The sequence below is a fragment of the Octopus sinensis genome, linkage group LG14 (genome assembly GCF_006345805.1).
Source record: "Octopus sinensis linkage group LG14, ASM634580v1, whole genome shotgun sequence".
Taxonomy (NCBI): domain Eukaryota; kingdom Metazoa; phylum Mollusca; class Cephalopoda; order Octopoda; family Octopodidae; genus Octopus; species Octopus sinensis.
The window spans coordinates 37651524-37678967 of record NC_043010.1 but is presented as its reverse complement, the minus strand read 5'-3'; the positions used below and the strand labels follow the sequence as shown (position 1 = coordinate 37678967).

Sequence of the window (27444 nt, the reverse complement as noted above, 5' to 3'; positions counted from 1 at the left end):
GGAATTTATTGCGTTTTTAAATTTTGAAATCTTTTTTTTTTTTTCTGAGAATTCTATTTTTGAATCATTTTGGAATCTATTTTGTTGTTTATTTTTTTCTAGTTAATTTTAGTTAATTTTTGTATATTTTCATATCATTAAAATGGAATGTCAAGTTAAGAAAAACGAGCATTTTCGACACCACCTTCTTTTTGCTTTTAATCAAGGTTCTAAAGCCGCAAAAGCTGCTTCCGACATTTGTGCTGTGTATGGAGAAGGTGCCATAGCTGAAAGAACCGCTCGGGATTGGTATGCCAAATTCAAAAATGGAAATTTTGACCTCAAAGACGCACCTCGTTCCGGCCGTCCAGTTGAGTTCGATGAAGAGCGATTAAATCAACTTTTACACGAAAATTCTCGTCAACCGACAAGGGAACTGGCAGAGAAAACGGAATGCTCCTACACTGTTATAGAGAAGCATCTTCATTTGATGGGAAAAGCTCAGAAGTATGGAGCATGGGTTCCGCATGCTTTAAGTAACAACAACAAAAATCAACGAGCCACAATCTCCGCTGGTTTGCTTGCTCGTCACCGCTCAACCCATGACACAAGCAACGATTTCTTTACCGAACCGTTACTGGTGACGAAAAATGGTGCCTGTACATCAATATGAAGCAGCGCAAGGAATGGCTTAGCCCCGGTAAATAAGCAACACCGCGCATGAAACAAGATCTTCTTCCGCGTAAAACGATGTTGTGTGTACGGTGGGGCTGGGAATGGATTATCCATTACGAATTGCTTGAACGGAACCAAACGGTCAACCCGGAACTCTATGTTCAACAGATGGAACGACTCAAGACGGCTATTCAAGAGAAAAGACCTAATCGGCAGCATGGAGTTATTCTGCTGCATGACAATGCCCGCCCTCATATCACCAGTATGACCAAGGAAGCCATTCAAATGCATGGCTGGGAAGTGCTGCCACACCCGCCATACTCACCTGATTTGGCACTAACATATTTCCACCTCTTTCGATCTTTTTCAAATGCTATGCGCAGAGTTTCGTTCAATATTGATGCAGAATTGAGAGCTTGGCTGGATCAATTTTTCGAGTCGAAATCGGGTGATTTCTACCGAGATATTGAAAATCTTGTTGAACATTCGGAAGAAGTTGTAAACAACAAAGATGAATACATTATTGATTGATTAATTGTTTTTTTTTTTTTTTTTTATTAAACCTTTTAAAAACTTTAAATTTAAAAAAATACAAACGGTGAAAACTTAGTTGCCAACCCCATAAAAAGTGCGGGTGAGAACGTGCTTTCCGTCAGAGTTCTCTCCCTTAGAATGAAAAGCTTTGTTTCATTTCTCTGAATGTTGGATTTGTATTTTTGTTTGGCGATTTTTTTTCTCCAGTACTTTTGATGGTGTTAGGCCCCCACCCCCATAAGAAATTATAGAGACTGGTGCTGCGTCCGTGTGTGTGTGTGTGTTTGTACGCTTGTACGCGCATTAGTACTGTGCTTGTCCCCCAACACCACTTGACAACCGATCTTCCTTTGTTTACGTCCCCACAAAAAGCATGAGTACCAGGCTTAAAATAAAATAAGTACTGGAGTCTTAAACGAAACCCTTTAAAGTAGTGCCCCAGCATGGTCGCATTCAAATTAATAAAACAAATAAAATCTCTTTGGGAGATTGGTGAATGCCAAATGGTTTTCAGACAGGGGTGGGAAATGCAAAGTTTTAAATGGAAATTATATTTATCAGCATTGCAATTAGATTGTATGTTATTCGATATCAGCCACACTGCCTTAGTTTCCCATATATATATATATATAGATATATATATATATATATAGATATATATAATATATATATATATATATGATATATTATATATATAGGTATATATATAGTATATATATATATATATATATATATATATATATATATATATATAGATATATATATATAATTATATACATATATATACATATATATATACATATATATATAATAGATATATATATCTATATATATATATATATATATATATATATATATATATATATATATATATATATATATATATATATATATATGTATGTATGTATGTATGTGTATATTTTAATTCTTTTACTCTTTTACTTGTTTCAGCCATTTGACTGTGACCATGCTGAAGCACCGCCTTTTAGTCGATCAAATCGACCCAAGGGCTTATTTTTTGTAAGCCTAGTGTACATATTCTATCGGTCGTCCTTTGCCGAAACGCTAAGTTACGGGGACGTAAACACACCAGCATCAGTTGTCAAGCGATGTTGGGGGACAAACACAGACACACAAACATATACACACACATATATATACATATATACGACGGGCTTCTTTCAGTTTCCATCTACCAAATCCACTCACAGGGCTTTGGTCGGCCCGAGGCTATAGCGGAAGACACTTGCCCAAGGTGCTAAACAGCGGGACTGAACCCGGAACCATGTGGTTGGTAAGTAAGCTACTTACCACGCAGCCACTATATATATTATATATGGTAAAAGTATTTACATATATATACACACACACAAGTATGTATGTATATATATATATATATATAATATATATATACACACAGCATACATACTTGTATGAATTCTTTTACTCTTACTTTTGCTTGTTTTAGTCATTTGACAGCGGCCATGCTGGAGCACTGCCTTCAGTCGAAAAAATCGACCCTAGGACTTATTCTTTGTAAGCCTAGTACTTATTCTATAGGCTTCTTTTGCCGAACCGCTAGTTTACAGGGACGTAAACACACCGACATCGGTTGTCAAACGATTGTGGGGGGGGTACAATCACAGATACACAAACACACACACACACAAGCACACACACGCACATACACACATACACACACACACGACGGGTTTCTTTCAGTTTCCGTCTACCAAATCCATTCAAGGCTTTGGTCGGCCCAAGGCTATAGTAGAAGACACTTGCCGAAGTTGCCATGCAGTGGGACTGAACCTGGAACCATGTGGTTGGGAAACAAGCCTCTTACCATACAGCCACTCTTTTAGCCAAAAACGATAGCATAAAGAAAAAATATAAACGTTACTGAAGGTGATTAAAGATGTCAAGGCACTTCCATTGCTAGAAATAAGAGCTAAAAGCACATAAATGTACACGTATATGGTGATAGGGGCTGCAATCGCCTAAAACACCGGCTGCGGGCACATATGTATACATTTACTTTTTTTCACGTTTCGGTTTTTTTATTGCGGCCATGCTGGAACACCACCTTTAGTCGAACAAATCGACCCCAGGACTAATTTTCTGTAAGCCTAGTATTTATTCTATTCGTCTCTTTTGCCGAACCGCTAAGTTACGGAGACGTAAACACACCAACATCGGTTGTCAAGCGATGGTGGGGGTGGAGAAACACAGGCAGAAAGACACACACACACATATACGACAAGCTTCTTTCAAGTTGTTCCATCGTGCAAACGTTTCTTATTTCTTTATTGCCCACAAGGGGCTACACACAGAGGGGACAAACAAGGACAGACAAACGGATTAAATCGATTATATCGACCCCAGTGCGTAACTGGTACTTATTTAATCGACCCCGAAAGGATAAAAGGCAAAGTCGACCTCGGCGGAATTTGTACTCAGAACGTAACAGCAGACGAAATACCTATTTCTTTACTACCCACAAGGGGCTAAACACAGAGAGGACAAACAAGGACAGACAAACGGATTAAGTCGATTATATCGACCCCAGTGCGTAATTGGTATTTATTTAATCGACCCCGAAGGATAAAAGGCAAAGTCGACCTCGGCGGAATTTGTACTCAGAACGTAACAGCAGACGAAATACCTATTTCTTTACTACCCACAAGGGGCTAAACACAGAGAGGACAAACAAGGACAGACAAACGGATTAAATCGATTATATCGACCCCAGTGCGTAATTGGTATTTATTTAATCGACCCCGAATGGATGAAAGGCAAAGTCGACCTCGGCGGAATTTGTACTCAGAACGTAACAGCAGACGAAATACCTATTTCTTTACTACCCACAAGGGGCTAAACACAGAGAGGACAAACAAGGACAGACAAACGGATTAAGTCGATTATATCGACCATAGTGCGTAACTGGTACTTATTTAATCGACCCCGAAAGGATGAAAGGCAAAGTCGACCTCGGCGGAATTTGAACTCAGAACGTAACAGCAGACGAAATACCTATTTCTTACTACCCACAAGGGGCTAAACACAGAGAGGACAAACAAGGACAGACAAACGGATTAAGTCGATTATATCGACCATAGTGCGTAACTGGTACTTATTTAATCGACCCCGAAAGGATAAAAGGCAAAGTCGACCTCGGCGGAATTTGAACTCACAACGTAACGACAGACGAAATACCGCTAAGCGTTTCGCCCGGCGTGCTAACGTTTGTGCCAGCTCGCCGCCTTTATTACTGACGTATGTTAACACTCGCCAGGTTAACAGTTGTTGCTTTATCAAAATTATCTTCGCCAAATAACCAAATGGTAACTGGGGAAAACTCCATACGAAAAGGGAAGACAATCTCAAGGGTGTCAGGATTCTCCAAGTTTGACGGGTCATTAAAGGAAAATGCTTATTGCGTGTAGGGGGTGCGCGCGCGTGCGATCTAAACGTTATTGAGCTAAGGGAGATAATTCATGGTGGTTAGTTGTGACTATAGTCTTGGAAGCTTTGTTTGCCTCCAAGCAGCTGCTGCTGCTGCTGCTACTGCTGCTGTTGGCAAAGGAGTGACGATGGCTGTTGTGTTTCTTTTGCAAAAGGACTATTATTTTTTTCTTTTTCGTTCTTTTAACGAAAGGCGGAGAGCTTTCGATTCTGGCTTTCTCGTTCCTTTCATTTCCTCTTACAGTGTGCTCCTCTTCGTCACACGACACCATTTGAAATGAACATAAAGAGGGAAATGATTTGAAATCAGACACTAGCCTCTTCTAAGGTACACAAGGAGAAATGACCACGCACATCCTTTCACGGTTAATTCTACAACAAAATACACAGTAGGCGCGGCTACAGACGCGGGCGTGGCTACAGACGCGGGCATGGCTACAAATGCAGCCGTGGCAACAAGCGAAGGCGTTGCAGTAGAAGTAGGCGTGGAAACAGGCACAGGCATGGCTGTGTGATTAAGAAGCTTGCTTCCCAACCATATGGTTCTGGGTTCACTTCCACGGCGTGGTACCCGGGGCAAGTGTCTTCTACTTCAGCCTCTGGTCGACCAAAGCCCTGTGAGTGGATCTAGAAGACGGAAACTGAAAGAAACCCGTCATATGTATGTATATATATATATATATATATATATATATATGTAGGTAGGTAGGTATGTAGGTAGTTAGGTATGTAGGTAGGTAGGTAGGTAGGTAGGTAGGTAGGTAGGTAGGTAGGTAGGTAGTAGGTAGGTAGGTAGGTGTTCGTGTATGTATGTATGTATGTATATGTGTTTTTGTGTGTGTTCGTCCTACCACCACCGCTTAACAACCGATGTTGGATTGTTTACGTCTCCATGATTAGCGCTTCGTCAAAAAGGAGACCGATAGAATAAGTACCAGGCCTTTAATAAAAGAGAAAGAACTGAGATTGATTTCTTCAAGGCGGTGACCCAGCATGGCCGCAGTCCAATGGCTGAAATAAGTCAAAGATAAAAGATGAATAGATAAATGATTAGATATTTTTTTCCTCGTTTTATTTCGTTTCTGTTTAGTTATTGTTGCTTTTTTATTGTTTTATTTGATATTTTTACTATATTTGCATTTTTTTTTTAATATATATATATATATATACAGTTACAGAAGCATATGTATTCCAAGGGCGACAACTAACAACAACGTCGTGATCAAAAGTGCTGGAGAGCTGTTGCCTTCTTGACGGCTGGCAGTGGTTGTGTCACTCTTCTCCATTGTAAGTGGATGAACGTTACCGGAAGCTTCTACTTCGTGTGTTTGTTGTTTTCGATCGTTGCCTCTCCTCTCTTGTACGGTTTTCCTTCTTTCGCTCGGGTAATAGCCCGGGGATATAGTGTCGGCGTCGAATTTAAAATGCTTCCTGTTGCTCTTGTGATTTTCGTTTACTTCCAGACTCCCTCCGGGCGCTTCAGTTGGTGTCAAGGCTGTTGGAAAAATACAATAATGACGATTATTTATATATTTGCCAAATGAGCGACAGACGGATGATATTATGAATACGAAGCTCAGAAACAGTAGGTGGGCAGTGGGGTTTATGTCGAGTGTTGGAAAAAAGGCAACGATAAAGAAAACCAAAAATAAATACTGCCTCAAGCTGAAACTAGTAACAGAAGGAGAAAGAAAGAGAGAAAGAAAATTTATATATACATACATACATACATACATACATTCATACATACATACATACATACGTACATACATACATACATACAGACAGACAGACAGACAGACAGACAGACAGACAGACACTCATACATATGTTTTAAAAAAATGAAACAACTAAGCCAAAGCAGTGTGAAATTTCTCGGACATTTTATAAAGAGATAGGTAGTCCTACAGCTGTTTCGTGGATATAAAAACATCCCATCTTATCAGAGACGATATGAGAGAGTTAGATAGAAGAAAATGATAGAGTTCAATATAAGAAGTTATTTTGGAAAGGGAGAGATACAGGAGGTATAAAGGGAAATATACGAATAGAAATTAGAATATATGTTGGATGTTTAATTTGTTGTTCCATTATCCAAAGGTATAAGATGTGGCTTATGTCGCAGATGTCTTGCTTCTGGCTAGTGTTTGAAGCTTGCCTTATTTTTATAGGGAGTCCATGGCTCAGAGTAGTATATGTTTTGAATAGGATTTGATCGAATGATCCACATGAAATGTTAAAAAGAGTCAACATCGGTTGTCAAAATTTGCATCAAATCCTATTCAAAACACACACACACACACGTACGTACGTACGTACATACATACATACATACATACAAGTACAACTTTCCAGACGTTTATCATTTAAATATATATGAGCATATCTAGATATACAATTATATGCATGAGAATACATACATAAAACATATAAATCTGTACATACATACATACATTCATACACACAAGCAAAAATACCCTGCTGTTGATGTTGACATTTCAATGAAGGAGCCTTGGATCGAGATTAGAAACCGACTCTTTCCCTATTGGCAAGAAATCTTGAAATAAACTGAATAATGACATAAATACATACATACACACACTACATCACCAAGGACGCATTTAATAACTCACAAAATCATACTATTAAATTTTTCTTTTGTGGTTTAAGTCTTGGAAATTATTGGGTTGTCCGGAAAGTTCGTGCCGATTGTTAAACGAAAGAAAAAGGTCAATAAATACTTGCCATTAAATTTTTAATCAACCAAATTTGAACCATTTTCTTGCACAATGCGTCTCCATCTTTCCTTTAACTTGAAAATACCCTCTTCTCAGAATTGAGGTCCTTTCATGGCAAAGAATTCATGAAGGTATCTTTTCACGTCATCCAAGGAATTGAAATGTTTACCATTAAGACTATTCTGCAGAGACCTGATTAAGTGGAAATCCAAAGGAGCAATATCTGGTGAATATGGAGGGTGAGGTAACGCATCCCAGCCAAGCTGCAGCAATTTTTGCCTGATTCCCAAAGCATCAAGTGCCGAAAATGGACTTTCTTATCTTCCATTTTAAAGGGTTACAGAATTAACACAGGTTATAGGAACATAAACTTTCTTCCATGAAAAGATAGCTTAAACTGTGCTCTAAATGGAGGTGTAGTCAAATCCTGTTTTATGACCTCAACCATGTTCTAAAACAAGTCGAAAGGTAAGCTACTATAAATCGGCACGAACTTTCCGGACAACCCAATAGAAATTTCTGCTATATACTTTAATGTGTACAAAGACGGGGAACATACTTTTAGAAATTAAGTATTGAGGTACTAGAGGTGTTTGTGATGTTTTGTTGAATGGACAAATGTTAAAGAGTAAGCAATAGTAATGAATATAAAAAGCTTTAATATGAACTTACAAATGTGGTTGCACTTAACTATATACTTATTTACACACATATATATGCGTGTGTGTGTGTGTGTGTAAACTAAAAATGATTAACCGATTAGCAAATGATACGATGGGATGAGAGTCAGTGTACGTAAGTACAACGAACACACATGTCTCTAAGCTCAAACTAGAATAAAAGGAAGAAAAGAAAAAAACCACCTCATTCAGAATTGACTGTTAACAAAGTTTCAAGTAGTTGCAGTTATGTCAGTGAAAAGGTCGCAGCTGTGCGACGAAAATTTTGACTCCTCATGAAATAAATTTAACGGTGTTGAGTAGAATGACTCGCGATATTTTTTCTGACTCTCTGCGGTGTGAATTCAAATTACGTTAAGATCAACTTTGTCTTTCTATCCTTTCGAGCACGATAAAAAACAAATATCAGATCAGGGCGGTGGATAAGCGGAATTGTTTAGAGTATTTATGTTCAAATCTCGTCTCTGATACTGAAAAACATTAACGCTTCTACCAGGAGCTGCGACTGTAGAATAATATCAGCTATTTGCCAAACCAATGGAAACATAGGTTCCTAGATTCTTTCAGAAAATCGACTGCCACCTCGATCAAATATATATATATTCTTTTATTGTTTAAGTCATTTTGACTAACGCCATGCTGGAGCACCGAATTTAGCCGAACAAATCGAGCCCAGGACTTATTCTTTGTAAGCCTAGCACTTATTCTATCGGTTGTCTTTTGCCGAGCCGCTATGTTTCGGGGATGTAAACACACCAACATCAGTTGTCAAGCGATGGTGGGGGTACAAACACAAACACAGACACACAAATACATACACACACACACACACACACACACACACACACACACACACACACACCACACACACACACACAACACACACACACACACACACACACACACACACACACATATATATATATATATGTATATATGTACACGACAGGATTCTTTCAGTTTCCGTCTACCAAATCCACTTACAAGGCTTTGGTCGGCCCGAGGCTATAGTAGAAGACACTTGCCTAAGGTGCCACGCAGTGGGACTGAACCCAGAACTATGTGGTTGAGAAGCAAGCTTCTTACCACACAGCCACTCCTGCGCCTTTATATGTATATAAAGAGCCAAAAACTTACCGTAATCGATCGGAAGTAAGGGGCATTCAAGAATTTGAAACCTGCCCTCGCATCCTTTGTCAAGCCACCACATCGTTTCATTGTAGAATAAAGTGGAACCAGGCCGGCAGGGGTGGTAGGATGTCTGCTTCCATAGACTAACAAGTTTTATACGAAAGCCCGGTGTCGCAGGGTGGAAAGTGAGGACGAAATAAGGATTGCTCCCTGATCGAGTACGTATGACACAATCTGAATCACAGAACAATGACGGAGGTTTCAAAAGATAATTCCAAACATGAATATAAATAATATCTATCGTCTTTGCAAGCATAATCACAGCTTCCCCCATTTAAAGTCAAAAGTTCAAGAATGGTCAAGGGAACAATTGGGAATTGTCAAATATAAAAGACCAATTAGCTCTCGTATTTTCCGGCATACAAGTCGAATTTTTCAAGCTAAAATTTACAGCCAAAAAATGGTGGGTCGACTTATACACCAAGACGACTTTGGAGGACCAAAAATTCCATGTGGAATGCAGCAGGATTTTGAAAGATAGTGATGCTTATACCACATGTTTACGCTACATACAACGACGACAATGGCAGAAAGTGCGGAATTCGGCAATTAATTCTAATCTAATCAAGGTGCGGAGAGGGTACGTGACTTAGTGGTTAGGCTATTCGGCTCACGATCGTAAGGTTGTGAGTTCGATTCCCAGGGACAAGTCGTGCCCTTGAGCAAGACACTTCACTTCGCGTTAGTCCAGTCTACTTAGCTGGCAAAAATGGGTAGTACCTGTATTTCAAAGGGCCGGCCTCTGTTTCACACTGAATCTCCCCGAGAAATACGTTAAGGGTACATGAATCTATGGAGTGCTCGGCCACTTGCACATTAATTTCACGAACAGATTGATCCGTTGATCGGATCGACTGGAACCCTCGTCGTCGCAACCGACGGAGTGCCAGTTTCTTTAGTCGAGTGGCAATTAAGATATCAGTCCTAAATTCTTAAATTCCGAATTCCATTAAATTGGAAGTTCATTTTGATGAACCTCCCAATTAAGAAACTTCAAATCCATTTTGCTTTTCATTTCATTTGTATTATTTCATTCTTCTACTTGTTTCGGCCATTTGAACAGCGGCCAGGCTGGAGCACCACCTTTAGTCGAACAAATCGATCCCAGGACTTATTCTTTGTAAGCCTAGTACTTAGTCTATCGGTTCTCTTTTGCCGAACCGCTAGGTTATGGGGACGTAAGCACACCAACACCGGTTGTCAAGCGATAGTGGGATGAACAAACACAGACACACAAATACATACATACATACATACATACATATATACCTACATACAAACATACTTACATACATACTTACATATATACATATATATATACAAACATATATATATATATATATATATATATATATATTATATATATATATATATAATATATATATATATATATATATATATATATATATATATATACATACATATATATACATATATATATACGACAAGCTTCTTCAGTTTCCCTCTACCGGATCTACTCACAAGGCTTTGGTCGGCCCGACGTTATAGTAGAAAACACTTGCCCAAGGTGCCACGTAGTGGGACTGAACCTGGAACCATGTGGTTGGAAAGAAAGCTTCTTACCACACACCCACTCATGCGCCTTATTCGTACAAATCCATTTAGGAAAGCTGATTATGCAGGTCACACATCATCGTATCCGAAGGGAAAGCTATATTCCATTCATTTACAGCGACTGACACTTACGTAGACGTCGCCCTCATCCCCCGCCCCAGCCCGCAATATCATTCAATGTCGAATCGTGGAATATCCTAAACATTGAAGGTTTAATGTATTGCACGAATATATATTTGAACCAAAACTCTATGAACATATTGGCATCAAGACCAGAAGCCATTTAGCAAATAATCAATAATCCAGAAAACCTGAATGATCATAGAACATAGAAAATTTTTCAACAGGTTTGTGATAGTGCTAACACGCTATCTAAAAAAGAGCGGTTGGGAAAGAGAGAGATTATTTTGTGCATATCTTTCATGAGAGTAATGGGGCAAATAGCAAAATACAGAAAGGCTGAAGAAGTATATGATAGACAAACGGTTGAGAATTGAGTGTGTGCATATATATATGGGGCTATGTCTTTTCGTCCGACATCACTTCGTCAAACGTCTTTTGGTTCGACGTCTTTTTGTCCGATGATTTTTTTTTTTCTCCAACGACTTTTTTTCCACATTTAAATGAGCTCTTTAGAAAACAAGGTGAATTATCTCTAATGATATATTCACAGAACTATAACGAGCCACATTATAGGATTGTTATTATCGTTCCTTTTTCCTTCTCTGTTAACAGTTTTACTTTCTCTTTTTCCTTCTCTCTCTTAAGTACGGTGCTGTGTATAGAGAGTGCTGCAAATTTAGTGTACACATTTTTAATTTACCCATTCCGAAATGACAAAGTTCAGAGTATCGACCAAAAACAAAAGAAAAGTAGTTGATGAAAGTAATCACTTCTACGACTTTCATTTAAGCAATACAAAACTAGGAAAAGAATGCTGGAGATGGGAGAGAAGAAGGCTGTGGTCAGTGCGAATTCACACGGTAACGGGAAAGAAGGAGCCGAAAATTATTTTTCTAGTGAGTACCTTCATCCAGCTGATGTAGATTCGTTAAATGCTAGAAAAGCAGTTGCAGAAATAAAGCATGAAGCGGTGGAAAACAGCAAAAAGTTCGCGTAGCATAAGAGCGGCTAAGTTTACGCAACTAATAGAAAATAATTGCTCTCAACTTCCTCGTTTACCTGTACTTTCAAGGTCTATTCAAAGGTGCAGACGAAAAAAATTCTAGATTTCCCGGTAATCCATGGGCTAGTGCGGGTTTTGAAATACCTGAAGAATATCATAAACTTGATAATGGCGAACAGTTTCTAAGATACGATTCGGGTATCGAGGATCAACAGTGCATGCTAGTATTTGCATCAGAAAGGTCTCTTCAGGATATAGCATCATATCGTCATGGGCATGTGATGGAACGTTCAAAATTGTGCCAGAACAGTGGATTCAACTGTTAAGCATTCGTGTACAAATTAAAGGTAGCAGTTTTCCACGGCTCTTTGTATTTTCTGCAATTGAAAATTATGCAACCCAATGCATATCCGCTAGCTCTCATAGCAGATTTCGAAGTTGCAGTTCATAAGGTATTTAATTCATCATTCCCTATTTCATCTACCGTTGCATGCTTGATTCATTTGAGCCAATCGCAGATTAAAGCCCCAAAGAAAAATACAATAAAGACTCTGAATTCTGTCTTAAAATTCGATGTTTTTCAGCATTAGCCTTCCTACTCGTTGAAGAAGTCGAAGAGGTCTATGAAGAATTAATACGCGATGAAGAACTACCTACTGAATTCATGGCTTACTGCGACTTGAGTTACATAGACGTTGTGAGAGACGAAGGAGAGAACCCCCTACATTCCCGATAGCTATATGGAATGTTAATCAGCGTATTCTTCAAGACCTTCCCAGAATAAATAATGCTGCGGAGGGGTTTCATTCTGCGATAAAGCGTTCGGCGGATGGAGCACATTTGAATATTTGGAAACTAATCAAAACTCTTGAAGGAAGAGGAAGGGTTCGTTCAAAGTAAAAAGACTAAAATTCTTCGAGGAGATCCGTCAAATTCATGTACACGATGTCGAAGAATTACTGAACACCTCAAAAGATTGGTCATTGGATATGGGTCAACAAGAAAAATTGATTTTTTGAAGAGTGTGACACATAATTTAAGTGATCATAATAAATCATTAGTTATATCTTATTACTTTTTTTAAAATGACTTTTTTAAAATATATTTTCCCCTCAGTATTTTATTTGAATTTTATCAATGGAATTCTCAATTATTATTTGATTTTCATGTTCACCTTGTTTTCTAAAGAGTTTATTTAAAATTGGACAAAAAGTCGTTGGACAAAAAAAAATCATTGTACAAAACGACGTCGGACCAAAAGACGTTTGACGAAGTGACGTTGGACAAAGTGACATCAGACGAAAAGTCGGGTAATGATATATATATATATATATTACTTATTTAATGCCATCTTGATCCGGCTCTATACAACTTAATGTGTCGTACGCTCGTCAACCGTGAGTGTGTGTGTGTATGTGAGACTGTGTGTGCGTGTGTGTGTGTGACTCTGTGTGTGTGTGTGTGTGTGTGTGTCACTCTGTGTGTGTGTGTATGTGTGTATGTGTGTGTGTGCGTGCGTGTGTGTGTGCATGCATATATGCATGCTTGTATGTATGTATGTATTTATGTATGTATATATACATACATATATATATGCATACATACATACGTATATATATATATATATATATATATATATATATGAGAGAGAGAGAAATGGATGGGGAGTAACAATGCGGGTAACCTGTATTATAGATAGATAGATAGATAGATAGATAGATAGATAGATAGATAGATAGATAGATAGATAGGAAGGTAGGTAGGTAAGATATTTCGGCAGTAATAAATAACATGGACAAGGCAGCCGGCTGGCCAAATTGTTATCACGTTGAGCAAAATTCAAGCAGCATATCGTCCGTCTTTCATATTCGGTTCAAATTCCGCCGGGGTCGATTTTGTGTTTCATCCTTTAGAGGTCGATAACAAGTACCAGTTGAACACTGGGTTCTATGTAATCAACTTAGCCCTTCCCCAAAATTAATGGTCTTACGCCAAAATATACCCATCATGGATGATGTATGAATCCGCCATCAAAGCGCGTGCATTCTGTTTTAGCTTCCTTTCAGCCCATTTCTGTGTGACGCTGGTAACCCCGCTAGTAATCTAACTTATCCCAAGCACTCTACACCAAAAGGTTTGACGCGCAAACGAGACCAAGCATCTTAACATGACCCTCGCTCCACAGACCCAAATGCTTCCGAACTTTGACTTGCCACCGTATCGAACTACAAACTCACCAGTTTGTCCTCGTTAAATGCGTACTCATGTCATCGGCTCATATTTATTCAGTACAGTGCAGACCATCACGATTACTATGATGTCCAGCACGACCCTCCTGCGTCCCAGTTCGAGCGAAAAAATCTCAACAAGGACTCTGGGTTCCTGCAGCGATGACCAAAGAACTAAAACGTAAAGGTACGGCGTGAGTGATGACACAACTTTGACGAACAGAGTACGTAAATCCACCGCTGTACATCGAAGTAATCAAGTTTTTGAGAACGAGTCGGAAACCGTCAGCACTGAACCACCGCTACCGAGTCGCGCGGTGGCTCATCCTATATGGCAGTGCTGCCTTAACAACATTTAAGCCAAGGGGGCAAATAAATGCATTGAACCCTATAGTATTTATTCACGAGGTGGTACTGAAAAGTTCCTGACTTTGGGTAAAAAGAAAATACAGGAGGCTCACTTAATTATGATTCTATTCAGCATATTCCCCTCTCAGTTTCACACACTTATTGCAGCGGTGCTTCAGTTTTTTTTTTTAAACCCTGCAAAAGGACACGGAAAGTTGGTCCTCCAACCAAGCCTTTCGCTACACCCTTAAAACCAGGAACTTTTCAGCACCCACTCGTATTAACGGCAATGTTAGGCAAGGCTGGGCCCCATACACTTGTTGGGATACCAGGCAACTATCCAGTGTGTCCTTACCAGAGGGCGGTAGTGCTTGTAGAAGCCATTGGCTTTATCCAAATGGGTCAAAGCCTCGCCTAAACCAAACATATTAGCCACCTGTAAGACAGGAAGCGGAGTCTGTCGCTGGTATATCTGCCGAGAATGCTCAAATCTGTACATTTCTGACTACACTACGGATGCCAAAACGAGGTTTTTCCATTGCCCTGCCTCAATATTCACCCTCTCCTCACTCACTCCCCCACCCTCCACCTCTCCATCTCTCTCTCTTTCTCTCTCTCTCTCTTGTTGGTGTTCTTGTAATTGTTTAGCCCCAGGCCAACCATGATTGAATAGACTTACGATCAAAAGCATTCCAGCCACGTCTGTCCCACCTTTTATTCAAACATAGCGCACCCATCCATCCTGCCATTCATGACAAAATTCTCCGACGTTCTTCCTACTTTTAAGATTATAGCGCATGAGTTGGGAGAGATTTGGCTGCTACTACGAGCAGGTCGAGTGGTTGCATTCACGCTTCGCTGATAACCGAAGTAGTAGTAGTAGTAGTAGTAGTAGTAGTAGTAGTAGTAGTAGTAGTAGTAGTAGTGTAGTAGTAGTAGTAGTAGTGACAGCAGCAGCTGGTGGGGAGCTTGGATCAGGAAGACTGAAACGACAGCATCAACAACAACAGCAACCACAAATACCCCGGGTATGTCGGACTTCACAGTAAGATCCCCAACATGTTTTGTCTTTGCATTTTGGTGTTTTTTTGTTTGTTTGTTTTTTATTAACCATGGATCGAAGGATCTTTATCCACCCGACTATTCACCCGAGCTGATTAGACAGAACCTCTTTACGGTCGCTCATTCAACTAAAACAAAAAATGGCATCGAAAACTTCCTTTTCTTTTTTTTTAATAAAGCGAAAGATACATCAGGATAGTGTATGGAAAATCAAAAAAAGATGGGATGCTCATGGCTGGAAAGCCTTTTGATTAGAGGTCTGCTGAATCCGAATTGACTTTGAATTAAGCGACCACAAAAGCGGCAAAAATAAGGACAAGGGGTGACAGCAGCACAACAATCATGACGACAACATCAACAACAGCAATATCAGAAACAACAACAACAACAACAACAAAAACAACAGCAGTCACAGCAACAAAATAATCGGCAACTATTTACGAGGGAGCCTCTGCGTGGTCGCATCAGTTGCTAGAGGTGACAGCGGTTAATTCGCTTCGTAATCACATGCCGAAGTCTTGGATAAGGTGTGATGCACTGGATTATGTGGCCCTGGGGGATCACGTTTGGAATGCTTTTGATCATGTGTCTCTGCTCAGTAGCAAGAATAATACCATGTGCAGGAGCAGTAGCGATGATGATGATGATAGCCCTGATGCAGTACCAGGCAGTGGCTCTCATGGCTTCTGATCTTAACTGATTGGAAGTGTTATCATGTATATTGTTTTGTCTTGGTATAAAAGATGGGCTACAGCAAATATTCTGCTCAATACCACAGATTTGCTCGTCAGTTGTTTGACCTTAACCAGTTGAGCATGTCCCTTAGTGGCTGACGATATGCGTGTGCATCTCAGATCACGAGCAGAATTAGTGGGGAAGCATCATAGCCATGTGTTGAGAGGGATTCTTTGGGGTTTTAATAATTCACCTCTGGAAACATGGGTGTTTCAGTTAACATCCTTAAACAACCCTTATTCAGAGATCTTTTGAGCGGGATGGGCTACTCGACCAAAAGAAAATTCTGACTGCACCCTACCTGCAAGGTCATGTGCTGTTTATTTTGATATGAGATCACCATGTCGCGCACATATGGTTGTGATGCAAGTGCCTAGTGTACCCTTATCAGATCGGTAGTCATGATGGGTATACTGGGCTTCGTATATTTTACCCCAGTGTCACTTTGATGGCATGCACTGCTCTCTCACTCAATAATAATAATAATAATAATAATAATAATAATAATAATAATAATAATGATAATTTCAGGATCAACAAGATTAGCAACAAAACCACAACAACGACACCAGCAACAATGACAGCAACAACGACGACGATGACGGTGATGATAATGATAACAGAAGTAGCAGGCAACATCAGCAAAAACAACGACGGCGGCAGCAGCACAACAGCGACGACACCAAAAAAAATAAATAAAGCAGCATCACCAAGAACTGCGGCACCAACAACAATAACGACAGTATCAGCATCCACCAACAGCAAATGCATCAACAGTAACATCAAACAACAATAGCAACGCAATAGCAACAACAACTATAGTCACAACAGCAACAAAATCAGCAACGACAAAAACAACGGCAGCAATGACAACAACAGTAGCATCAAACAACAATAGCAACAACAACTATAGTCACAACAGCATCAAAATCAGCAACGACAAAAACGACAGCAACAGCACCGAAATAACGACAGTATCAGCATCCACCAACAGCAAATGCATCAACAGTAGCATCAAACAACAATAGCAACGCAATAGCAACAACAACTATAGTCACAACAGCAACAAAATCAGCAACGACAAAAACAACGGCAGCAATGACAACAACAATATAAATCAAAAGTAGAACTTACCGGCAAGATGACATTCTTCTATTTTAAACTTTGCAATGCATCCCTTTTTCACCCACCATGATGTGAGCGTGTACCCATACATTACATTGGGGAGACATTCTTGCGAAGAAATTTGCCTAAGTACTTTCAAGGAGTTAATAACATAACCCCTGGTAGCTTGTCCCTCGAATGGCTGGTTTTCAGAAGATGATGCTTTTTGAATTCTTTCATGACATCCTGTTTAAGGGGGGAAATACAAATTTCATCTTAAAATAATATTAATAAATTAGTATAAAATATCCATAACATGTTTTATATTACAGTTTTGAAACTCTTAAAATAGTGGTGAGGGGTTGGGGGCAGCAGTAGTAGTTGAGTTACTACAAAAATATATGACTTGTGATCTGTTGAGATATCTGTGTGTACATGGTCAAATCAATAAGTATCCTGACTGTTGGCATAGTAACGAAGCTAAGGCACGCACAATAAAGCCGCTTCGCACAGATTGACCTTAAAGGCTGCTGTGCATGCACACTAAGTTTCAACGTTCTAGCTCACTTCTGCTGCTTACAGCCGTGCTTAGAAGGAAGGTGTGTAGCGTGTGATCGTTGCATTGACCGTCACAGATAAAGTTGAGCAGAGAATTCGTATCGTTCATCTTGGAAACGTCTGAACCACTCGTACACCAGTGTGCGGCTCATACACTCCTCACCATACAGTGGTGGTGGTGGTGGTGGTGGTGGTGGTGGTGGTGGTGGTGGCAGCGGCGTCAATGACGTCGTTTGACCCCAGGTCAACCTCAAATATGCTAGATGGGCACGGCTGGCATACCTTTAATAACTGGTCGGTTTGACTAGGTTTTTCCCCCCTGAATGCAGGTACGGCTGTGTGGTTAAGTTAGGATTAGAGTTTTAGGAACTTTGGTCACGATCCTACATCACGGCACCTAACATAACCCACGAGTCAATCAAAGCCTTGTGAAAAAAATTTAATAGACAGAAACCGTGCGGAAGTCTATAGTAAAAACTGTTTCTGTCCATAACAAGAGTTGTCTTCCAATGACTGGCCCCTCTCTTCAACGCCGAAAGAAGCCGTTCAAGAATTTGGACCTGGAGATCTCCATTTCTAGCGACTTCGAGGGCCACCTCCCAGTGGTGTCGGGCGTCAACGAAGAACCCTCGACTACAACAAGACGACCAAAGTTTTTTTTTTCCCCCAAGGTCTGGGGTCTCCCGCCCCTAAGCCTAGACCATCACCTAATCACCCTTACCCGTCTTGTTGCTTAACAACAACAACAACAACGCCGGAAGAAACTTCAGTCTGCAACAGCTTTATAAGACTCGCGCCAGACCTACCATGGAGTAGTGCTCTCTTATCTGGGGTGGTATTGCCGTTGTACATACATACAAATATCTAAGATTACATCTAGAAAAGGGTCAAACAACTAATTTACATACAGTCATTCACAGATAGGCTCCAGCAGCTGACTACAGATGTGCTTTCTTTTTTCTCTGCCTTTTCAAACCGCTATGATAAAGGCTTCGGCTCCTTGGAGCCTGGATGGGTTTGTTTTACATTCGCCCAAACATTCCCGACCCATTTGACTCCCCTTTTCTCATGCTTCTTATTGTGTCAAACCCTCCAGATCTTGCACTAATCGTTAGGTTCAGTACTTCCATTCTTCCCAGAATGCTAGCCTTCTAGAACCCCTTCACATGCCTTTCCCGACCTTTTCTAAAGTATTAACTCACAAAGATCCATTGGGAGCATTAATAATGAGGGTATGCTGCTCCTCCCTCTAGATATTACCCTTTTACTCTTTTACTTGTTTCAGTCATTTGACTGCGGCCATGCTGGAGCACCGCCTTTAGCCGAGCACATCGACCCCAGGACTTCTTCTTTGTAAGCCTAGTACTTATTCTATCGGTCTCTTTTGCTGAACCGCTAAGTTACGGGGACGTAAATACACCAGCATCGGTTGTCAAGCGATGTTTGGGGGACAAACAGAGAAGCATAAACGCATACACACACCTACATATATATATATATATTATATATATATATATATATATAATATATATATTATATATATATATATATAATATATATATATATATATATACATACATATATACTACGGGCGTTTTTCAGTTTCCGTCTACCAAATCCACTCACAAGGCTGTGGTCGGCCCGAGGCTATAGTAGAAGACACTTGCCCAAGGTGCCATGCAGTGGGACTGAACCCGGAACAATGTAGTTCGTAAGCAAGCTACTTACTACACAGCCACTCCTACGCCTATATAGCAAAAAAAAAACAGTAATCCAAATCCATTGTCCCGTTTAAGACAATCCTCTAGACGCTTGCTCACACCATTTTGTTTCAAGCACTTTGACTAGATGTCCAGTCTGAGAATAACTTCGTCCCTTCCTACAGTCAGTGAACGAGACTTTGAAAGGGTCATGAGCCCTGATCTTCCTCTGAATATGTCAGTCACTAACATACAGCAAGGATGGTGGTTTCTCGTAGTCCAAGAAAGAAGGTTCTGCCATCTGTTGCTGAACAAACCTGTACAAATGACTTGTTTCATAGTGGTGAAATGTACGTGCAGTACATTAGTTCACTCCTTCCATCAAATCACTGCTGCCTGAACAGGAGCACAGTGTATGAAACGTCAGGAGTCGAAGTGATAGCAGAGCAAAGTGAGATGAAGTGCTGTGCTCAAAACAGTACAGCACAACACGCCCCATGGTCTACGAACTGAAACCATGATCTCGCAATTGCGAGTACAACACCCTAACAACTAAGTTATGTGTCCTCATACTAAAATACAGCAATAATAGTAGGAGCACTCCGTCGGTTACGACAATAAGGGTCCCAACTGATACGATCAACGGAACAGCTTGCTCGTGGAATTAACGTGCAAGTGGCTGAGCATTCCACAGACACGTGTACCCTTAACGTAGTTCTCGAGGAGATTCAACGTGACACAGAGTGTGACAAGGCTGGCCCCTTTGAAATACAGGTACGACAAAAACAGGAAGAAAGAGTGAGAGAAAGTTGTGGTGAAAGAGTACAGCAGGATTCACCATCACCCCCTGCAGGAGCCTTGTGAAGCTTTGGGTGTTTTCGCTCAATAAACACTCACAATGCCCGGTCTGGGAATCGAAACCGCGATCCTACGACCGCGAGTCCGCTGCCCAAACCACTGGGCCATTGCGCCTCCACAAAATACAGCAATAACAACATTATAAAGCGCCGTATATGGATGAGTGGTCGTCAGAGTGTTTATTGAGCAATCTAAGAATTGTGGTTTTGAATCTTGTTACCAGAACTGCGCGGTCCTGTGTCTGTGACAGATAATTTAGTCCGAATCACCTCCACTATTACTTCAGCTGCAAATAGGTGCCTGACGGTTGAAACATTATGAACATACGAACTTCAGGTTAATGGACTTGTACATCAGCCACTTGACTAATTAAGAAATGATTGGGAAGTATGTTAGTCTTATGCTAACACACACACACACACACGCAGGCATTAAATATATATTTCTTTACTACCCACAAGGGGCTAAACACAGAGGGGACAAACAAGGACAGACAAACGGATTAAGTCGATTACATCGACCCCAGTGCGTAAACTGGTACTTAATTTATCGACCCCGAAAGGATGAAAGGCAAAGTCGACCTCGGCGGAATTTGAACTCAGAACGTAACGGCAGACGAAATACGGCTACGCATTTCGCCCGGCGTGCTAATGTTTCTGCCAGCATGCCGCCTTTATTAAATATGTGTGTGTGTGTGTGTGTGTGCACGTGTGTGTGTGTGTGTGTGTGTGTGCACGTGTGTGTGTGTGTGGTGTGTGTGTGATTGCCCCCCACCCAAATCGTTTGACAACCGATGTCGGTGTGTTTACATCCCCGTAAACTAGCGATTCAGGAAAAGAAGCCTATAGAATAAGTACTAGGCTTACAAAGAATAAGACCTGGAGTCGATTTGTTCGACTGAAGGTGGTGCTCCAGCATGGCTGCAGTCAAATGAGTGAAACAAGTAAAAGTAAGAGTAAAAGAATTCACACACACAAGTATGTATGCGTGTGTATATATATACATATATATATATATATATATACATACTTGTGTGTGTGTGTTCATACACGTGTGTGTGTATACATACACGTGTGTGTGTATGTGCGCGTGTGTGCATGCGTCTGTGTGTGTATATTAAAAACAAATAATATTAAGCTGAAAGATTCCTCAATACTTTTTAGTGGAGTACATACGTATTGAGTACATTATTGAGTTTTTAGTGGAGTACGTATTGAGTTTTAAAATGAAAAAGTTGACTGGGATTTCGAAATTTTGGTTTGCTCATCTTCATCAGCGGTATTTTAATTGAGCTTTGTGTGTGTGTATGTGTGTGTGTGTGTGTGTGTGTGTGTGTGTGTGTGTGTGTGTGTGTGATAGATAGATAGATAGATAGATAGATAGATAGATAGATAGATAGATAGATAGATAGATAGATAGATAGATAGATAGATAGATAGGGAGAGAGAGAGAGATATTAAATGTAGTGAGACTGACCATCGTACCTACAATATGCATGTGAAAATACCTCAAGGAAACGTTTTGCATTTCGGACACAATTATAGCAGAGCTTTTTTAAGATCTTCGGAAGAACAACATAATACATGTGAGTGTCTAAAATACATGTATATATATATATTATAATAGATATATATATTATATATATATATATATATATATATATATATATATATATATCTATATATATATATACATATAATATATATATATATACATATACATATATATAAGATAATATATATGTATATATATGTATATATATATATATACATGTATATATATTATACATATATATATATACATATACACACACACACATATATATATATACATACACACATACATACAAACATACAGACATATATATATATATACATATACATATACATATATATACACATGTATATATATATACATATATATATATATACACATACACACATACATACAAACATACAGACATATATATATATATATATATACATACACACATACATACAAACATACAGACATATACGCATATATGTTTGTATGTATGTATGTATTCTCACCTATACATATGCATATGTATGCCCATATATACATACATACATACAAACATATATGCATTCATGTACGTACGTATGTATTTACACCTATACACATGCATATATGTATGCACGTGTGCACATACATACATACACAAATGTGTGTATAGGGGCATACGTGTATTTAAAAAAACCTTTAATAAGCTTCAGTACCTCTATGTAGATATAATGGTGTACGACCTTTTAAGCTATACTCGTTATCTACCCCAATACGTATTTTATCGATCTCGGGTGACATAAGGGTGGAAGATACATTGTTCTGAAAAGCAGCATTTGGCAAGAAACTTGGAGTAACGACATATTGAGTCACCATCTTCATAAAATAAACTCTCATATATAGGCGCAGGAGTGGCTGTGTGGTAAGTAGCTTGTTTACCAACCACATGGTTCTGGGTTCAGTCCCACTGGGCAAGTGTTTTCTACTATAGCCTCGGGCCGACCAAAGCCTTGTGAGTGGATTTGGTAGACGGAAACTGAAAGAAGCCCGTCGTATATATGTATATATGTATGCATGTGTGTGTTTGTGTGTCTGTGTTTGTCCCCCTAGCATTGCTTGACAACCGATGCTGGTGTGTTTATGTCCCCGTTACTTAACGGTTCGGCAAAAGAGACCGATAGAATAAGTACTGGGCTTACAAAAGAATGAGTCCCGAGTTGGTCGATTAAAGGCGGTGCTCCAGCATGGCCGCAGTCAAATGACTGAAACAAATAAAAGAGTAAAGAGTATATATAATCACATATCAAAATGATATATACATACTTGCAGGAGTGGATGTGTGGTAAGAAGCTTGCTTCCCGACCACATGGTTCCGGGTTCAGTTTCACTGCGTGGCACCTCAGGCATCTACTATAGCCTCGGACCGACCGAAGCATTGTGAGTGGATTTGGTAGACGGAAACTGAAATGTATATATGTATGTATGTATGTATGTATGTGTTTGTCACCTCCCACCCCCACCATTGCTTGACAACCGATGCTGGTGTCTTTACGTCCCGGTAACTTAGCGGTTCGGCCAATAGACGGATAGAGTAAGTACTAGGCTTACAAAGAATAAGTCCTGGGGTCGATTTCTTCGACTAAATGCATGGCCGCAGTCAAATGACTGAAACAAAGAAAAGAATATATATATGTATATATATATACAGGTATAGGAGCGGCTGTGTAGTAAGTGGCTTGCTTACCAGCCACATGATTCCGGGTTCGGTCCCACTGCGTGGCACCTTGGGTAAGTATCTTCTACTATAACCTCGGACCGACCAAAGCCTTGAGAGTGGATTTGGTAGACGGAAACTGCAAGAAGCTGGTGTGTTGACGTCCCCGTAACTTAGAAAATAGACCGATAGAATAAGTACTAGGCTTACAAAGAATACGTCCTGGGGTCGATTTGCTCGACTAAAGGCGGTGCTCCAGCATGACCGCAGTCAAATGACTGAAACAAATAACAATAAAAGAATATGTATGTGTGTGTGTGTGTGTGTATGTATGTATGTATGTATGTATGTATGTATGTATGTATGTATGTATGTATGCATGTATGTATGTATATATAGAGTAATCACTCGCTATATCGTTGTTCACCTATCACGGTTCATCTATCGCGGTTTATTATTTAAGCCTACGTCGATTCCTCCGTGGTGTTGTTTAGTATTTATATATTTGGTCCTTTTCGTCTATGCAGACTTTCAATTTAGCTTAATCGAACATATCAGGTGCTCCCTTTCTTGCCGCTTCTTTCTTGGCTAATTCTTCCTATGATTGAAACGCCGCTTCTGTCACAGTACTTGCATACCAAATTATATAAGAATAATTAAAAAATATGTATATATATATATATATATATATATATATATATATATATATAGTTCATTTTGAAAACTCCACTAGAATGGACGAAAGCGCTAATATTGATATATGATATATGATGTATAAAAACATGTAATATACAAATATATATATATGTAATTATAAAACCATCCGAATTTCTGAGTACCTCATTTCTCCTAATATAATACGTGTAGATCATCTCCAAACATTCTAATATATATATATATATATATATATATATATATATATATATATATATATATATATATATATATATATATATATATATACAGGACAGTACCGTTTCTACTTCGCGGATTTTCAACCTGTCGCACGGGATTTTGGAAAGCACAACCCGCGATAGTCGAGGGAACGTGTGAATGTGTGTGTGTGTATGTGTTTATACATTTTATATAAAAAATACATATTGTATATATATATATATATATATATATATATATATATATATATACACTCACACATTCAAGCGTACATATATGTATTTATATATACATACATGCATTCATACATACATACATACATACATGCAAACATACATACATACATACATACATACATACATACATACATACATACATACATACATACATACATATATAGGCGAGCTGGCAGAAATGTTAGCACGCCGGGCGAAATGCTTAGCTGTATTTCGTCTGCCGCTACATTCTGAGTTCAAATTCCGCCGAGGTCTACTTTGCCTTTCATCCTTTCGGGGTCGATTAAATAAGTACCAGTTATGCACTGGTGTCGATATAATCGACTTAATCCGTTTGTCTGCCTTTGTTTGTCCCCTTTGTGTGTAGCCCCTTGTGGGCAGTAAAGAAATCATAGATACACACATTTGTATGTATGTATGTATAGGCGCAGGAGTGGCTGTTTGGTAAGTAGCTTGCTAACCAACCACATGGTTCCGGGTTCAGTCCCACTGCGTGGCATCTTGGGCAAGTGTCTTCTGCTATAGCCCCGGGCCGACCAATGCCTTGTGAGTGGATTTGGTAGACGGAAACTGAAAGAAGCCTGTCGTATATATGTATATATATATATAAGTGTGTGTGAATATGTTTGTGTGTCTGTGTTTGTTCCCCTAGCATTGCTTGACAACCGATGCTGGTGTGTTTACGTCCCCGTCACTTAGCGGTTCGGCAAAAGAGACTTACAAAAGTCTCCGTCACTTAGCGGTTCGGCAAAAGAGACTTACAAAGAATAAGTCCCGGGGTCGATTTGCTTGACTAAAGGCGGTGCCCCAGCATGGCCGCAGTCAAATGACTGAAACAAGTAAAAAGAGTATACATTTACACAAGCACATGTACACACACACACACACACACACACACACACAAATGCAATATAAAAGAATTTCTAGAGGAAAACAGTACAAACCATTCGTATCATCATATTCGGCGGACACTGAGTGGCCGGAGAAAGTGACCAACAGTAGAAGTATTAGAAGTAATATATCCTGAAGCCTTGCGGTTACATGTCCGGCATGAGTGTTGTCCAGGGACGGCCCCAACCGCTGGTATTTGATCCTCGGCATTCCTATTTAAATGTGTCCTTCCCTGGCAGCAGCAGGCTCTGTGAATGCTGTTTGGCCGCTGAGGGTTTCCGTGTGTCCGCGCGACTGAAGAAACTCCACCGTTCGAATGATCCCGTATAAAAATTTTCTAACGTATGTATGCGGTGGGTTTGCTGGTGTTGTTGTTGTTGTTGTTGTTTTTTCGGTTACTGTCCCATACGAAAATGGTCCGACGCTACCCGCTGCCGTTCGCTGCTATCCTCCTTAGACTGCTTTACCCGGTATTTTCATTTATCCAATACAAACAACAAAAACAAAAACTTAAGAACTCTCAACTCTGCCTTCTTTCTGTATGTAAATATTACGACTCCGGTAGCCTCAGAAACAAGGGTCTGCTACCCGGATCGACTCTCTGTTTTCGGTTCAATTTCGACCTTTCCTTCTTCCTTCCATCCTTTCTTTCTTTCGTTCTTTCCTTCTTCATCACGCCACTGCGGCCCTACCTACCCTACTCTACCCGTCTTGTTTATATTCCTTGCAAAATAGCAACCGCTGTGGTAGTAGCAGTAGTAGTAGTAGCAGTAGTAGTTAGTAGTAGTAGTAGTAGTAGTAGTAGTAGTAGTAGAGGGAGTGGTGATAGGGATGTTAATAGCAGTGGTGGTGGACGGGATGTTCGAGGGGGTATGGTAGTAGTAGTAGTAGTAGTAGTAGTAGTAGTAGTAGTAGTAGTTGTTGTTGTTGTTGTTGTTGTTGTTGTTGCTGTTGGTGGTGGTGGTGGTGGTGTTGTAGTATGTGAAATGCAATTGACGAAGGTATCGTTTTGCCGTAAGCGCTAAGTGTGAACCACCTCCCGTAAAGAGAAGAATCGCCTCTATGCGATCGCTCCACATGCTAGAAATGGCAGCCAAATCTACCTCAAAATCACACCCTACTCGCTTCAATAAAGGAAGAAAAAGAAGTACGTATTCACACTGAGACTTGCTAGAAACAACAGCAGTAGCCTAATTACCCTCGACTTTAATATCCTACGGTGTCGAAACAAGAGGCGCACGTTTTGGCTATGTAGTCCTAGGTACCCAATACCAGAGAAAGAAATGGAATAGTCATGTTAGGAACGCCTTTGGTCACGGGTCTGTTGGATGAGAACTTATTTGAAGATTAACAACAAAAGCCTCAATTTTTATTTATATCTTCTTTTATTATTCTATATTGCAATATTGAAGAATGGCGTCGTTAGCTACAGGTTTCTAACGGGTCTATACTATGGGAGTACCTGTATAGATGATGGGAAGGGATTTCGTTCAAAGAGCACCGGTTTTTCGGCAATGTTTACACCCTACACTGATGCACAACAAGAAAAGCTATAAACGCCTTTACATACATACATACATACATACATACATACATACATACATACATACATACATACTCGCGCGCGTT

At 39.7% G+C, this 27444-nt stretch overlaps 1 protein-coding gene across 1 annotated transcript; it reads right to left on the bottom strand.

The window, feature by feature from the left end:
• Positions 1-5711: 5711 nt before the first annotated feature.
• On the bottom strand, positions 5712-26577 carry LOC115219145. Its single transcript, XM_029789245.2, has 4 exons — positions 25869-26577; positions 17471-17686; positions 9209-9436; positions 5712-6148 (listed from the first exon to the last, which is right to left on the bottom strand). The coding sequence occupies exons 1-4, from the start codon at positions 26023-26025 to the stop codon at positions 5826-5828; spliced, it is 924 nt and encodes a 307-aa protein (XP_029645105.1). The 5' UTR covers positions 26026-26577; the 3' UTR covers positions 5712-5825.
• Positions 26578-27444: the final 867 nt, after the last annotated feature.